General features: G+C 34.0%; 1 protein-coding gene across 1 annotated transcript in view; it reads left to right on the plus strand.

Moving 5' to 3' along the window:
- The window catches only part of LOC108916032 (breast cancer anti-estrogen resistance protein 1), a 43,430-nt gene extending 30,033 nt beyond the window's left edge, over positions 1–13,397 (plus strand). Inside the window, exon 4 of the mRNA XM_018722221.1 lies at positions 11,400–13,397. Within this exon, the coding sequence (XP_018577737.1) occupies positions 11,400–12,938 (1,539 nt within the window). The 3' untranslated portion in view covers positions 12,939–13,397. The remainder of the gene's footprint in view (positions 1–11,399) is intronic.
- Positions 13,398–18,320: the final 4,923 nt, after the last annotated feature.

An 18,320-nucleotide genomic window follows, 5' to 3' on the forward strand; every position in this document is an offset into this window, starting at 1 on the left:
AGTTATTATTACGAAAAAAAAATTATAAAACAATGCAATAAATTATAAATTGTATTATAAACAGATACGAGAATTTAATTTATACTGTTTGTACTATCAAATCATTTCAAAATGTTAAAAACTATTTTTTGTTTAATATTTTGTTATTAGGGGTAGTTTTTTAAGGGTTGAAATATTGTAATAAATTATTTAAAATACCATAAACTATTGAAAAGATTTCTATCTATAATATACGAGCTATAAAAATATTTTAAGGTCAAAGAAACTATTAATTTTATATTTTTGTCATTAAGGGTGGTTTTTAAGGGTTGAAACTTTGTAAAAATAACGTACATTATATCACACAATATAAAACAATATTTATTCTATATATTAAGATATGATTTTAGTCTATATAACACCTATTTTTATATTTATTCAGGTTTTTAGCAGAAGGGGTGGTTTTCATCCTCTAAAAATAAGAAGCGTATATCAAGCTAAAAAGTTTTCTGATAAAGGTAAAAAATTATAATCATTTGTATATAATGTGCAGAAAATTTCTATTAAAATTACCTGATTCACACCAAATTCCGCGTTGCTGCACTGCACCGCTGGGCAATTTATCAACCACTTGTCATCTGCTGTGATTTATTGCCCAGTAGCCCAATGCAACTGTGACCGTTTTCCTTTGCCCGCGCTCGCATTCTTCAACTGAGCGTATACATGTCTATCGCCTCCACGTTTAGTTCGAGCAGACCTGTATACAGGGTCGGAAAGTCCCCATGGTTCATCGGCCGTTAAGTGAGAGCGATAAAGTAGCGACCGGTGGTCATCTTTGTTTTCGTCGTTTGCCTTTTCTGTAATAGATATCCCTACTTATACAATTCCGACTTCGTATTCAGATATGTTAATACAATCCGTTAACAGAGGGTAGCCCTAGAAGGAGTGATGCCAGATCTACAGATTTTTTTTTTTGGAACTGGGGAAATAGGGAATTTTGCTTTATTTCTTGGGATTTTTAAGTCGTTTTAAAAAGTGTACTTAAATAAAAACTAAATTAACTTTAAATGCAGCTGACCACTATACTCCATTTGAATAACTTCTCGGTAGGGAAAACAAGGTCAGCAGATTTACAAACAGAGGTATCTACTAGCTACTGTAAAAAGTTTTCTTTGTTACGCGTTGTGCTGCCCTCTGGTATTAACATATCGGAATACCGAAGTCGAAATTGTATAACTAGTGACATCTATTAAAGAAAAGCCCAACGACGAAAACAAAGATGACCACCGGTCGCTGAATTACAAGTGGAAGTGGATCTTATTTGTGGAAGGGCGAAACGGGCGGTGTCTATGAGACGCCTTCATTATAGCCATCCTTCTCTATCGCACGGATTTCTACGACTTACTTTATCGCTCTCACGTACGGCCGATGAACCATGGGGACTTTCCGACCCTGTATGTGTATGGCTAAATAAATATGGGAACAAGTTTTCCAAATATTTAAATGGCTGCGTCAGCGACCGAACCTAGTACAAACTATCAATCTGTTAGTTCTTCAATTGATATCGGAAAAACCATACCAGCATCCGGACATTTTCCGAAAATCCAGCAAAGCGGACGCGTCCAAGGGCAAAAGGACTCCTTAATGACGCAGTAGGAAACGTTGGTTGCCACGGCGACGCTCCCGTCGGCCACGGATCGATCCTGCCGGCTAGACGGGACCTCCATGTGCCTACCTCTCATTCCCATCCAGCTTGTAACTGTGGCCGTACGCGGTGTAAGGGTTGGGTTGGCATGTAAATTCATATCGCGGCGTCTCCTCTCAAAGTCAGAAATCGTAATTGGCCCGATGTACAGCTCAAAGTAGACGCGCTTGCAGTGCCCAAACATGGTCATCAGTCAAGAGGTCGTACCCGTAACTCTTTAAACCATACCGCAACCATGTGTATACGTAAGCATATACATATTATAAATGTTTCGATGTTTTTTTTTGTTCATGTATACTGTATTTTCACACTGAATACGCTGAGTCCTTGAATAAACTCGAATTTTCGGCTAGGACGGGCGCGATCAATAATGCATTATGCAGGTATTGATTGGGCCGGTACCATTTTCATATTGCGCCGCTTGGTGTTGCGCAATTCGGAATTGCGACTCTTCCAATGCGAGGTTTTTCTTTCAGGTCCGTGCGTACACGCAAAAAAAGTTTCTTGATTCAAATGTACAACATTTTATTTATTTTAAGGTATCACCCGTTTGTATATTCGCAGGAAAATATTTTCTTCATTCAAGAAAATTATTTATTTATTTAAATACTTTAAATTTCTACCCAGAAATATAATTTCTTACTTTAAAAATAGTCAGCATTTAAAATAAATATTTGATTCTTACGGTTAAACGAATTCTATTCTTAATTTTATGATCTATATAGATTTTAGAGAAACATTATTTGTATTGTATATTAATGCATCGTTTGATTAATACAAACTTGAATAGTTTTGGTCAAATGATTGTATATACTTATTTTAAGAATATATTTGGATATAAATATTTCTTAGTAATACATAAAGGTACATAAAGGTAAAATGATTACTATGGGGAGGGGTGAATTTGCGTGAGACTTCAGCCTTTCCCAAGCAACAAGTCAGTTGGGGATAAAGCTACTTAAAGAGTCTTTATGGCTTCGAGTTTGGACTTTGGAGGGAATTATCCGATATAATTCCATCAAATCCTTTGATTTGTAAAAGGTGGACTACTATTTTAACATTAAATTTCACATTATTTTGAGCTAAAAACCATTTTTTTGAACAAGTATTTCCTCTGAAGTTGTTTGATGTAAATTGACGATACTTGGGGAAATTATGTAACTAATTAAAGGTAATTATTCGATACATTTCTATATAAATCTGTCAACCAAAGGCGGAGATTCAGGAGAGCTTTGCCATTAAAACCCTCAGAAAAACTACGCCATTGGATTTTCAGAAAAATAATAGGCGCATATTTTTAATAAATAAAAAATTCAGACAATAAACCGTTTTCGAATTATAAATTTTTTTTTGTTCGTATTTAATTGTAAAATAATTTCTAATAGGTATTTCATGGTTGAAAAAAATTAAACACTATTAGAAAATGAAGCAGATTTAAAATAAAGATATCATAAATGGATGTCAGCAAGTCAGACAAATGCCAGCAATTTTTGAAAATGTACGACACGCCATTATTCCATGGCTAGAAATTGGCCTCAATGAATTGGGATCGAGGGGGATTATCCCTCTTTATCCTGCCTTATCTCGTGTAGGCCTGGACAGCCTTCGTAGGTGGGCCCCATCCGTCGTCTACCCCGACCGCAAATGCGGCCGGTGTAGGCGTTTTGTGGGACCTCCTTTTGTCCTGGCTGGGCCCCGCCGGCTAGGGCCCTTTCTTCTGGCGCTCTTCTTGCTTCGCCGGCTCGAATGTACGACAGTCGCTGGTGCTGCCAGTAGCGGACATTTTCATTTTGCTGGCATTTGTCTGACTTGCTGACATCCATTTGTGATTCGTTGTCTTAAATCTGCTTTATTTTCTATTGGTGTTTCATTTTTTTCAATCATGAAATACCTACAGGGTGTCCGAAAATTTCACCGACAACGCGTAACTGCATATTCACGTCAATAAATAAATACGATCTACGGATTATGAAGTTATTAATTAAATTAGTTTTATTTTTGACAACATTAAAGGCCTGTAACTCAAAAACCAACAAGTTTATATTTAACTTTTTTTTCGTAATTCGTATTTATTTATCGTGAATATGCAGTCAGACGTCGGTTAAATTTGCGGACACCCTGTATATTAGAAATTATTTTAAAATTATACTAAAACAAAACAAAATATAACTCAAAAGACTAAGACTTTTTTTTAACACTGTTGATGCGTTATCATGTGTTTTTTAATAAAGAAAAAATTAACTAGATTTGTTTTAGTGTTTAGATAGCGATTGGAAATAACAGTTACACATTTTTCTTGATAAACACAAATGTTCCCTAAATCAATAAGATATATGTTCTCTTGTCTCGATAACTTTGTCCGATAAGCGTATTTGTTTTGATAACGGATGAACACAAGATTAAAGTTAATACCTGCTATTGAAAATTAAATTCCAATTTGCGCTGGAATAGTAATCTGTAATAATAAGCTTGAATTCTATAGTAGATGCATTGGCAGAACATACACATAAACCATCACATCATGATATAGCGTGTAATTATATCTCGATATGGAATTCTAATAGTTGGTTGAAAAAGTAACGATGTTACGCAACATTGCGAATCGCATGCATTTATTGATCCAGACTATTAGACTTGCTGCGCATATACATAGTCTTTATCGAATTGCGTTTCCAAATTTTGTCCTATTTACATTGGAACAAATAAAATACCGTTAATAAATTATTTTGTCCAGAACGAATGATAATATGAGAATGCAAAGAAGAACTTGTTGCTGTTTGTTGGTACCCTTTTCTTGTCACCTTGAGACTGCTTCAAAAATATTTTTTTCGCCCTGACCTCAGTCCGAATAAGGTTAAAATTAATTTTGTTTTCCAGGATATGTTTTATAACTTGTTATAAATCATAACAAACATAGACATACAGAAATTTTAAACTGTTTTTTGGTGCTACTGACCTTTCATAGAGAAACAGCTTTATTTTTAATACAAATAAGTTGACGAAATGTCAATTAAACCCATGTTTACACGTATTTGAACAGGTCTATATTTATGAGGCAAACTACAGAGGTATTTCTATTTAATATCATCCAGTTGCGGTAATTAAAGAAAATACTGACTTTTTATTTTATATAGAAATTCCTTTGCTAATAATAAATATGTCATTAAAGGAGGATAGATCAATAAGGAATTGTTTTATTCTAAAAGTGCAGAGTTGTCTGTTTAGGTAATGCTTAGCGATAAAAATAAAACCAACATTACAGTTCATATCAGTCCGTTGTTGGTGGGTACTTATCAGTTACAGAGACAAATTTGTATTAAGTACCTATATGTACCTAAACATAAACAAATAAAATTGTTGGATTTAATTAAGTAGGTTAATTGGTATATCCTGATTTTGCAATAATTCCAAATACCTTATTTTATTGTTATCAGAAATGATATTAAGGGCCCCATATTCTTTAAATAGACAAAGACAAATAATTTCAAACATTTAATAACTGAATAATCTAAAGCTTATCAAATAATAGGAATGTTATGTCATGCCACCTGAGTATTTTCAAAGACGCCTCAGTAAAACGAATACAGGTGCAAAAAACGATCAAACTTTTTTATATATAACTCCACATGTAAATATTCTTATAACATTTACTTGCTTAGTCCTACTCTACATATAAAATTGTTTACTTTTATTTATAAGTACGTAAAAATAATCCTTAAAATGTGGGGTTAGGATAAACAGAAAACGCATGTTTTACAAACGCTTTTTTTTAGTTATTATTTTATTTGGGTAAATCTAAATGGTAACAATGAATAAACAAAACATCAAGGATTTTATTTTTGTGCTTACTTTTGTTCTACACGTTTTACTTTTCAAGATTTCAGTACATAAAAATGCCAGAAATTTCACCATTTCTCAAGTGAAATGTGATAAGCAGTTTTATTAAGATGCTATTAGAAATCGGCTGTTAAATTATCGTAGCTTGACGATTACTTGACGATTTATTTTGTTGGATATCGTAAAATTGATTCGTTCGACAGTTATGTAGAACCTGTTTGGAAATCAAATTTGGATCGGCGAAGTTTATGTAAATCCAGATAAGTTTTCACTTTATTCTTGAGTTAAAAAAGAGACGTCACAAACAGCACCTCTATGTTTTCAAAACAAACACAAATATGTTGTTTATTTTAGCTAGTGAACTTTTTTAATCACGTCTCGGTAGGATATATTCCAATAAAAGAGCGTATTAGTTTTAAATTTTACATTATATCACGAAAATAAACGTCTATTTATATTTGTTTTTAAATGGAATAATTTATCGCATCCTTAAATGAAGTTGGGATTTATACAAAACTGGAACAAACATTGCTTTAAATATCTTTATATATACTTTTGAGTAATTCAACCACTTAGGTAATAATACAGTTCTAACATGGCTTGATTTTAAAACGACTTAAGTTATCAAGAATTTTGTTTGTAATGTTACTACAATGAAATCATCTATGGAAATTGCATTTTAACCCAAATCGAAACTTTTTTCTACTCATTCGACACGTTTCGATACTCTTTGGCAATTTTAAAAGAAAAAAATGCGTAATTATCTGTGTCCTTTCACTTTAGATAGTAGTATACAAGTAAATGTGAACTTTGCTGTGATAAAAAACGATCTCGAAATAATATCAGGTATGATACGGATATAACTGAATTTACTGTGAAAAATGTGCATGTAAAATATATGTGAAAGAAAGCAAATTCCTGTTAAAAAGCTCTCTTATTTCTAATAAACTTTTATTAGAGAAATTTTTCTGTATTACTTCCAGTGTAAAAGTTATAAGCAGTATCGTCCTAAAGAGTCTCAAAAGAAATACCACCTAAAAATCATATTAACGGTGGAAGGATCAAGTAGTCGTTGGAAAATAATTGAATGTTCGTTGTTTAAAGGGCATAAATGTCATAAAATACGAACGTCAAACATAGAACTTTTGTGCTTACAAAATGTTTTCTCATTCAGAAAAAGTTGATATGTTGCTAATTTACGGCAAGTCACAAGAAAATTCAAGAAGAGCTGTAGAGTTATTTCGAGAAAGGTATCCAGAGCGCCTCATTCCTGATCATAGTATCTTTACAAGATTGGGGGCGACCTTGCGACGAAATGAAGATGCATTATGGATTGGGCCTAATGGACCTATTCAGTGTGATTTTTTTACGGGGAGTTTTAAAAAATAAGGTTTGCAAAACACCTTCGCGAGATATTAATCATTTGAAAGAAAAAATCACAAACGCTTGTAATGAGTTAAACAACAATGGATATGCAAATATAATTCAAGGTATCCTTTTTTTCATCTAATCGCCATTTTATGCAGATATACAGTTGCCACTTGTTTCACGACTCATACCGGTTCTGGAGGAAAAAAAAAGACTTAGACACTGACCTTTGTTTCTAATTACCATTTATCATCCGCTTCTGATAATGTTAAACCACAAGATAAAGTGGTTTGTTTCTTCATTAATAATTAATTAGAGTCGACTCCCTGTCTTCCATAGATCGACTTAATAGGTTTTCAGTCCGAAATGATTGATTTTTTATCTGGAACGAAGCAAGATTACGCTACATTAATTCTTGAGCTAATTTGGGCTGTTAATGTTTGTGGTCTCAGCGTGAGGTTATACTGATATGAAGATAATGATGTGTAGTTTCGAGGAATTGTTTATTTATCGATGATTTTTTCTGCACATGATATAGTAAAGGCAATTTTCGTATAATTTTTCTTTAAACAAGATAATATTAATATGTAATGTATGGAATAAATTCAGTAAAATCGAAACAAATTTTTTTTGGGAAAAATCCTCGAACAGGTCGATTTTTAATTTAAAAAATACATTTTTAGCATAAAAGGCGATTTTCAACCGTCATTTGTTTTCGAGTAATGACGTCATCGACATTTTTTTTAAATAGCAACCCCCTATTTTTTTTCTTGATTCTGAAAGATCATTTCATTGTCGATCCGACAGTATTAAAATGTTGCCATCTTACATGGGAAAGTTTTCGAGCAAATGACGATTGAATGTTGGAAAACGTAAATTTTATTGATTAAAAAAATAACAATTCCTATGTCAAGCAAATACAATTCATTAAGTTTTCTACCTAAATTAAGTGTTCGAATTGCCACCCACCGACTTGTTGACAATACGCAAGTCTGTGTAAAAATACACCTACGTGATCCATAAAAAACTTCAGGCATTTAGAAAAACTAAATTTGATAACTTTTTTGCTTTATTTTAATTGATCTGGGATTTCTAACATTCAATCGTCATTTACTTGAAAACTTTAAGATGGCAACATTTTAATACTGTCGGATCGACAATGAAACGATCTTTCAGAATCAAGAAACAAAATAGGGGGTTGCTATTAAAAAAATTTCGATGACGTCATTACTCGAAAACAAATGACGGTTGAAAATCGCCATTTATGCTAAAATATGTATTTTTTAAATTAAAAATCGGCCTATTCGAGGATTTTTCCCAAAAAAAAATTGTTTCGTTTTTACTGAATTTATTCCATACTTACGTCTAGAATGATACAAAGCAGTGCATCTTCTATCCTAACAAAATTTGGGATAAAAAAAATTATAGATAGGTTCCAGAAATATTCCGATGCTGTCATAAAAAAATATTTTTATAATATAGACTGTCTTAGCAAAATGTTTCTAATGGTCGATTTCTCCGAGCGCACTTTTTGTTCGTTAGAAATACGTATTTACGAACATATAACACTTTTGTTATTATTACTGAAGTACGAAGCTTCTTTTTTCCTCGTTTTCAACCCAGTTCATCGCGTTTCCAAATGAGGACTGCCGGTCGATCAACTGATCATTGTTAGCCGACACTACCAAATAAAGATGCACTGGCAGCAGTGGAATACCTTGTTTCATATATCGTACATTGTTTTGTTTGTGACTGGCGCCGAAACTTCCTATTTGTCCGTGGAGATTCATTGGCAGTCAGGGCACAGCTCTTGTCTTGAATACTCTTATAAACATCCCAGACATGTTTGGTTCGTTTTGGAATACCTCCATCGCTTCCGTGTGCAGTTATCGTATGGATTCTATAGGATTATGGGTTCCTATTAACGTTAATACAGGCAATGATGTTAATGATGAAAACAAGTCATTCATGAACAAATAATAGTTAAGTTTATTGAAGAAGTAGACATAAAAGTTCGTTTTTTTATACAGGGTGAGTCACAGTTAGGTGTAAAAAATTTGTCCGAAACAAAATAACACAGCCGCACAAAAAGGAAGTTATAATATCTCCTAAAATAGGGTGAAATAGTCAAATGTAAATGCACATTACGATTGTTTTTGTATGTTATATTATATATACATTGTTCATATATCTAATGTAGGTTGATAGAAAGATAAAAAAAAAATATAACTCATTATTCAAAGAGTTGGAAACCACCACAGACAAGGGTACCATTAACCCTTTAAGTCACGCATTTTTCTATTCAATATTTTTGTTTGATTTTATTCCCGCGGGTTTTTTGGGGTCGCTGATTACGATCATCTCTGCAAGTGCCATGAGACAGTACAATGCAAGTCGGATTTATATTCTTTGTTTATCATTTTTAGGCATTTGGTTGTTTTTACTCAATTGACTAAATTTTTTAAACATTCCATCGAATTCCAAACCAATTCTTAGAAATATTTTTATTATTTGCATTTATTGTTGTTTGTCATAAACATTTGAAAATATACTTTTATACCTGTTGTATCAATATAAAAACGTGTCTACTAATGTGAAATAAAGTTGGGCAAAAACGAATTCTTAGATTCTAACGTAACATTTACAAGAATGTCGTCATCTGCTAGGTCATAGTTGAATAAATTTTGTTAGTGTTTAATCGTAAAACATTTATTTTTCTTGAACAAAGGTTTTAACCTACATTTTTGACCTTAAGAGGGTCACATTTTGAAAAAAACTGTGGTATTCAAGTTCTGGTTATGAGGCGTTATTGATTTCCGTGTAAAATATTCCGTAAAAAAGTCAAAGCTTGAATAAAAGATCATTTGTACCTTTTCTTATTACCTTCTATTATCGGTTGCGTCGCAGAAAAGTGACATTAGGCCTTACGGTTTAAAAATAAACTTGACTGACTCATATGGCATTCTAGCCGTCGAGCCGACATGTTTTATGCATCTCGCGGTGAAATCTACTGCAGTAGTTACGGAACACGTTCTCTACAATTTTTACAGGAATTCTTAGAAATTGCGCTTATCTTTATGTCGTCTACACTACAGTGTTAAAAATAGGCATGGTTCGCAATAAATAATAACGATAAAAAACTCTGTAACGTAAAAAAAACATTAATTTTATTCATCTGTATGATAAATTGTGTATTTTTATACAAGGTGATGCTTTAAAAGCTATAGGCTATTGGTTATAGAATTTTAAAGCACAATTGCTTGAACGTTTAGTTCCATTTAACGATGTTTTTTGCATGTAATCAATAGCCTATATGTCCTTTTGACACTTTTTAATGCTTTCTGCAGTCGTTTCAATGTAATCTGTGTATGTGCTGTGTTTTGGAATTGTCAGTTTGTACCAAACAAATTAAAATTTAGAATTAAATTCATTAGCTGTGCTTAAATATTTGAAAAATACAAAATGTATTTAGCAGAAAGTACACCACTGACTGACGTTATAGTCCTAGCGTAACGAGAGTAATTTTTGAAAATTTTCCATATTCTATATTCAGACGCCATTATCTCTAAAGGTTAAAGATAGGTATAGGTTATGTTACATAAAAAATGATCAGAATTCCATGGAGAATTGAATAAAAATACAAAAAAGTGGGGTTTCCATTTAGAAAAGTTGGCCTTGATTTCATAACTTTTTTTTGGACCACCCTGTATAAATGAAATTTGCGCAACTAAAAATATAGTTTCATAAAACTTACACAGGGGGACTAGATTGTTCCTTATTCATTTTTTTAATTTTTTCTTTAAATCTTTTGAAGATAAGTCGTTTTTAAAAAATCCATATACTAGATGTTCCACATAATTGACACAGGTCTGAATTACGGGCAGTTTTTTTTCTTTTCACTTTTAACTTTGTCTTTATTTACTAGTTTTTTAATGAAAATTTGTATATTTATTAACCAGATGTCTTAACTTATTTTTTTACCATTTCTGCCTTTTTTGGAAGTTTATACTGGATTTTCCACAAAATTATCCACTTGAGAGTTAAGGACAAAGCGAAACTTTTCTTATTCTTTTCTCGAGCGGGGCCTACTCTTTTTTGAAAAACGTTCTCATCAAACTTTTATATACAGGGTATTTAAAAACCAAAGTTGAAGTCTTGAAACACCCTGTTTCAAGAAATGTTATATCTACTAACCAGCGAGGAAAGGCGCGCGGCCCGAGAGCCTAAGGCTCGAGAGAAAGGCCAAACTCTGCACCAGCGGATTTGCAGGCCTTTCTAGTTCTTAATTAATAAACTACGATTGAAATATCTGGGAGACCAGTGATCTTTTTGACAAAAGTAAATTGTTGTATAACTTTGTTTAGGAATGTCTGCGAAGGTGGTAACTTTTTGTGTAGTCTTGTTTCTGTTAGATAAAAACCTCGTCATAAAAGACAATTTTTTGACAAGGTTTTTATTGCCGCCGGCACCTTTTCCTCGACATTGCTGACCTAGCCTTTTTCCTTTGCAGGTGGTGACCCCCAAAAAATTCAATGATGTCTATCTCTACGACATGCCCCCCTCAAGATGCTCACCAATTCCGGTTTCTGGCCTTAGCCCAGGATTGAGCCCCAGAGAACAGACGAACGACTGTTACGATGTGCCCCCCCGGGCCATTCCAGTAAGCAACGAGAACTTCCGGAACTGTCCCCGATGCTCGCCGGCCCCCTCGTGCGCTTCCCCGATAGGTCGAGAATCGGGCGAGGCTTACGACATCCCCAGGGCCATCCTAGGGCACCCCAATCAGTTGACCCCCTCCAGTTCGGCTAGTTCTCTGACGGCAGACTCGCTGAGCTCGTCGAACCGCAGCAGTCTGGCCAACATGCCCGACTATGATGTTCCTAGACCGCACAACAGAGGTCCCCAGCTGGTGCTGCACGCGCCCCAGACCTACGACATTCCATCACAGACCACGAAGGAGTTGCCCTTAGAACTAAATTCAGCTTTAGAAAACCTGGAGAGATTACAGACTGACACGACGAGTGCAATATCGAAACTGCTGGGATTCGTGGGACCCCAGTGGAGAACCAAAGAGAAGTTGGAGGTTAACCTGATGGAGATCAGGTTGTCGGTGACTAGGTTGGGAACATCACTTCACGACTTGGCCGAGTTCGGGGAAGGTACTCTGGGCAACGCGGCTAGAGCTTCTGATAAAAACATCGCGATCAAACTGGCGCCATTGGTTTCCGCTCTGAGAAAGTCCGATAGTTTGGTGCAGGAAGCGTCGGAAAAACTCAACAAACACAACTGGTCCTTGGAGGTATTGTCGAGGCCGAACGAAGAAGAGAAGATCCGCAAGCCAGACGAACTGGAACAACTGGTGGCTTGTTCGAGGGCGCTCACTGAAGACATCCGCCAGATAGCCTCCTTCATTCAAGGCAACGGTCTGCTCCTTTTCAAGAAAGAACAAGCCCAAGGCACTAACAACACGGAGTGGGCCGAGGAGTACGACTACGTCAGTCTAGATTCCAAAGAGAGCATTTCCAAGAACCACGCGGAGATCCTGAAGGATTTACCCAAGGACCTGAAGAAGGGCTACGACAACTGCCTCAAACACGCGGACGATATAGCTTTCGACGGAGACCACAAGTCGGCAGGCCTAGACTCGGACGACAAACAACTCCTGACCTTCTACGCAGCACAGGTAGTCACACACCACACGAACTTAACACACGCCATAGACGCATTTTTACAGACTGTCGAACACAACCAGCCCCCCAAAATATTCCTGGCTCACGGCAAATTCGTCGTACTCAGTGCTCACAAGTTAGTACTGATCGGTGATACTGTCCACAGGAACATCTCCTGTAAGGAGATTAAAGATAGAGCCTTACATTGTGCCAACGCCTTATCCGATGCTTTAGCCGCTAGTGTTAACAAGACGAAGCAGGCAGCGCTTCAGTTTCCATCGGTGAACGCTGTCCAGGAGATGGTGGATTCCATTGTGGATATATCGCATTCCGCGAAGGATTTGAAGGTATGCTTAGTGCAGGCCGCAGTTCCCCTATAATTTTCGACTGAGTTGCGCTTAAGGTTGATTTGAAATAAATGATTTTACTTCGCAAGCGTCCGGTAGTATTTCGTACTTATTTTGGAAGGACTGGATCGGGTGTTTAGTTTGTTTGGTAAGTGGGTCGTATGCTCCATTTTACGTCTGTACACGCGCTGACAAATTGAGGTCAAGTACCACATGTGCGAATTTTATTAGAGTGTTATCGTTAGATATTTTCTGTACTGCATCCCAGTGTCAGCAACTGTATGTTGGATTGCTTAATCAATTTATTCCAAACGTGTAGATATGAGATATAATTTGTTACACTTCGAAATGTTTTCCCGGGCCACAAATAATAAGATACGTGTCGAGAAAGTACTTAAAGTTTGGGGAGTGACGTCGATTTTATTATTTTTGGGGGAAACTTTTCCTTTTTAAATATTTGTAATTTTGTTATTTATTATTTTAAATATTCTAATTAATGTAAATAGTTATTAACATTTAATGTTAATATTTCAGTTTATATTTTAATAAATATCGATTATGATTTTACTTTATTTTTGTTTTATTTTTTTTTATTAAGAAATGAAAATTGCCGTGTTATTGCCATCGCAGTAGGTAAGTTGATACAAAAACTAATACCCATTTTTTTTCTTTTCTAATGCAGGTTAGTTAATTGATTGCAGCAATAGATTAGCTACAAAGTACCCAGTACTAGCATCTGAAAAAATTATTAAAAACCAAGCAAAAAACTTGGAATATTTTTACTGACGGATGGTGTTGCAATTTTGGAAAAAGTAAGTCCCTAGATTGATAAAGTGTCGCAATCTATCACCATTTTGTGGCAAAACCGCTACTGCCAACCTTGAAATATAACTTTAATATACAGTGTGGACCATTTTGGTGAAGCATGTATGTTTGGAAACTATCAGAGACAGGAAAATGGTTAATTGGGGAAAGATTTAGACAGTTCTGTTGCTAACTTAATGGCGCTTGCAGACCGGTCCTAGCTCTTCAGGTTTTTGAGTTATTTTGAAAAAAAGTGAATGGCGATTTCGAAAATCGCCTGTAACTTTTTTATCTAGAGGATTTTTTTAAATATGAAAACACCTTTTCCCAGCAAGCTTTTTCGAGGAATTTTATTGTACATTTAGTGTTTCATTGCGACGTTTTGTTTGCGAGAAACCATCATCAACTTCCTTTATTCTTATGGGCGCTATACTGAATTTTAAGCTGAGCAAATACAACTTTTTTTGTCTTTTCAACGATATAAAATAAGTAAGAAAAAATTTTAAAAACAACCTCAAAAAATCAATTTTTTAATATTTTTAGTAAATCTGGCAACACCGCATAATTTTTCGACACTATTATAGAATTGTCTAAAATTTTTGTAAAATGACACGACATTAATGATAAGCTTTTACAAAAATTTGAGACTATCTATAATAGTCTCGAAAAATTATGCGGTGTTGCCAGATTTATTAAAAATATTGATTTTTTGACGTTATTTTTTAGATTTATTCTTACTTATATTATATCATTGAAAAATGCTCTATTTGCTCAGCTTAAAATTCAATATGGCGCCCATAAGAAAAAAGAAAGTTGATGATGGTTTCTCGCCACCGAAACGTCACAATGAAAATCTAAATATACACTGAAATTCCCTGAAAACACTTGCTGTGAAAAGTGTTTTCAGATTTTAAGAATTCCTTTAAATAAAGAAGATACAGACGATTTTCGAAAACGCCACATTTACTTTTTTTCAAAATAACTCAAAAACCTGACTTCAAAATGACAGGCAGTTTGAAACAAATGAAACTATTATTATCGACATTAAGATTCATAGACTACTAATGGGGCTTTTCTTCGTTAACACTTGGCCATTACTACGATTTTTTAATTTAAAGATAAGCTTTTACAAAAATTGATACTATTTTCTAATAGTCTCGAAAAATTATGCGGTGTTGCCAGATTTATTAAAAATATTAAAATATTGATATAGAATAGTCTCAAATTTTTGTAAAATGACATGACATTAATGATAAGCTTCTACAAAAACTTGAGACTATTCTATAATAGTCTAGAAAAATTATGCGGTGTTGCCAGATTTATTAAAAATATTACAACATTCATTTTTTGAGGTTACTTTTGAAATTTTTTCTTACTTATATTATATCATTGAAAAGCCAAAAAATGCTCTATTTGCTCAGCTTAATTCAATATGGCGCCCATAAGAAAAAATAAAGTTGATGATGGTTTCTCGCAACCGAAACGTCGCAATGAAAATCTAAATATACACTGAAATTCCCCGAAAACACTTGCTTTTAAAAGTGTTTTCAGATTTTAAGAATTCCTCTAAATAAAGAAGATACAGACGATTTTCGAAAACGCCACCTTTACTTTTTTTCAAAATAACTCAAAAACCTGAAGAGCTAAGACCGGTCTGCAAGCGCTATTAAGTTAACAACACAACTCTCTAAAACTTTCCCCATTTAACCATTTTCCTATCTCTTATAGTTTCCAAGATACCAATCACCAAAATGGTCCACACTGTATTTCTGTGCTACTATTTAACTTTGGTCAAAATGACATCAGTAAAACCGCAATTTTGGGGCAAACAAAACCAATCGGTTGCTTTACTTGCTTAATCTAAGGACTTTGGGAAAGGAAGCAGCACTAAGCAAATAGTCTTCATGATTCTGAATTGCAATTATTTCTATCAGTGTATTTTTTTTATTTTAAGTTTCATTCTGATTCAGGATAAAGAAAATATGAAAACCTATGGAGATTCTAAATATATATACAGTTATTTTTTTTAATATTGGGAGAAATACATCAAAGGCGACATATTATTTTCGGTACCTAAAAAATACGTTCATTGATATATTTTTGCTTTAAACATTCACAATATTCAGACAATAAATACAATTTGACAATAAATTTCCTTCATTTACTTGATTAAGCAATCTCAAAATGGAAATACGATATTTTGCTGGTTTTAATTTTGATAGTTGCCGCTTCGAATTTACTTGTATGCCGTTAGGATTTGGCGTTGTCCGTTGGGTGTATCCAAAACTAAACGCTTCAAATTACATATTCTAAAGTAATATAAAATATAACGCACAATACTTCATCGCGTTTCTCTGCCTAGTCCAATCAGTCGTGCGGAAGTTATCAGGTTTGTATGACATGACAGATCCTCGGTTTTTCTCTACCTCGTAAGTCTCATCATATCAAGGAGTTACAATTCTGAGTGTTTTGGGCGGAATCGTCATTGGAATATAAATTAAGAATAGGCAGTGAAGTAAAAGTTAGGAAAACTGTGTCATATGAAATATTATCTCTGGCGAATTGTATACTTCTCAAAAATAAATAGATGTGCCTGCTTTTGCACTAATACTTACTAATACTAACGCACAGTTGAAAAAGTCAGAAGAATAAACATTTTTGAATGTAACTTTAAAAATGTAACCAAAAGACGAGGATCTCCATATGGGCGGAAACCATTACATTATTTATGACTTATTGAAAATTTTCAAAAAGGCATTTTTTGTGTTGGCGTTTGCAGAAAGGTTGACATTTTTCCAAAACAGTACCTCTCAAATGAACGAAGTGCTTTTCTTAAATATGTGTAATTAACATGGTTCATAAACTTATAAGGCAACTCGAAAATCTTTAAGGAAGTTTACAAAGAATCAAAGAACATTACCAAGGTCTACTATGCACTGTTACAAATTTTGTCTAATAAATCTTATAAATAATTAATGGTTTCTGTAATCTAGAAGAAACGTGGAATTGGTTCAGTGTTGCAGCTACATTACATTACTGAAAATATGAATCATCGAGTGAAATTAACCTTCCAATTCATTAATTCAAGGGCATGTTCAATTAACAATGTCTAATTCTAAGAAAATATATAAATACCTGCGTCATTTGTAGTCTTTTAAGATTTTTTGACGTTTTGTTTAATTTTGGTTAAAAAAATTAGACACGAACGGATGAAATAGGGTTGTAGTAACCATTTACCCCTTTAACTTTCTCCAGTGCGCGCCTATGATTCAAGGATATTGTTTTCTATACTAAACGTTCGTTTTCTCAATTTTTTCCACTTCTGTAAAATTTTTATTTTTTAGACTAAATCAAAATTGAGATTTTTAAGTTAACTAAAAAAAATCAAAAACATTAATTGCAAAGGTAATGGGCTATTGGAACCCCCAAAACATATTTTTTGCAGCTAGGAATCACTATCCGAAAATTATATATCCATTTGAATCATGGGCTTGCGCAAAATAGTAACATGGGGACAACGAGTACTACAATCCCCCTTCTGATCGCGCCCCGATTTTTTCATCAAAATTGCACAACATTTACCAGCATTGGATAAAAGTCCACGTAACGTTTCAAGGGTTGGACAAGTTGTATCTTGAAAGAGACACCTATATGGAAAATAACACAAGGAAAGTCTCATTGGCATTCAAGTCACACACCTGGTATTTTCCACCCAAGTTTGTGGTTGCAACACTGCTAACTATTCGTGCCAGTCATTGTTGTGGAGATGTTACGGATTTGGTAACAATATTCTAAAGCACAAAGCAAAAACGATACGCACAAGAAATTGCCATTAAATGTTGTATCTGTGTCATCCGCATATTAATTGTCTATGTTGTACATTTTTTTTGTTAAATATGCTCTCCCCATTGGACGATCCGAATAACCAAACGTCACTCGGTGCAATGACGCCGATATGTACAAAATATTTCTTTTACATTTTATTTAAAAATTCTATATCGATTAATTCACTGTTATCTCTACCGATTTTGACCCAGTGGTACCTGATGGTCAGGCCAAATATCTATAGAATCTTGACACGGGAAAAATACGTTAAACTTATTATAAATGAAAGATGTTACAAATAAATAATGACAAACATGGTATGTAATAGTTGACTTCATATTTACACTGAGTTACGGCATTTGTTTGAAACTTACCATCCAATGCTATTCCTCCAAATTTATCTTTTTTTGCATTTAATTTGTCCTACGTCGAGACTGATATACATCAAAACATATTCATTACCTAACAGGGAAAGGCACAGATGTACAGTGTTTGTAGAGGTTGTAGGATTTTTCAAAATACTGAAAGTTTTGGAATGGTATCTATGGATTTTATCTGCGAAATAAATTTCATAGAAAGTGACAAATAAAGGCAATAATGATTTACCAGAAAAGAAATGAAACGAAGGCAATGGGAAAGAACAACGAAGAAATTGAATAAAATTTGCAGTTTTCCTCATAATAACTTTTATTTTCTAAGCAAACGCTTAGTTATGTTGGAGAGATGATACGATTTTTTGAGAATTTTTAAATGTGCATAACCTTATTTCTTGCAGCAGTACAACGA

Source organism: Anoplophora glabripennis, unplaced genomic scaffold, assembly GCF_000390285.2.
Source record: "Anoplophora glabripennis isolate ALB-LARVAE unplaced genomic scaffold, Agla_2.0 scaffold290, whole genome shotgun sequence".
NCBI lineage: Eukaryota > Metazoa > Arthropoda > Insecta > Coleoptera > Cerambycidae > Anoplophora > Anoplophora glabripennis.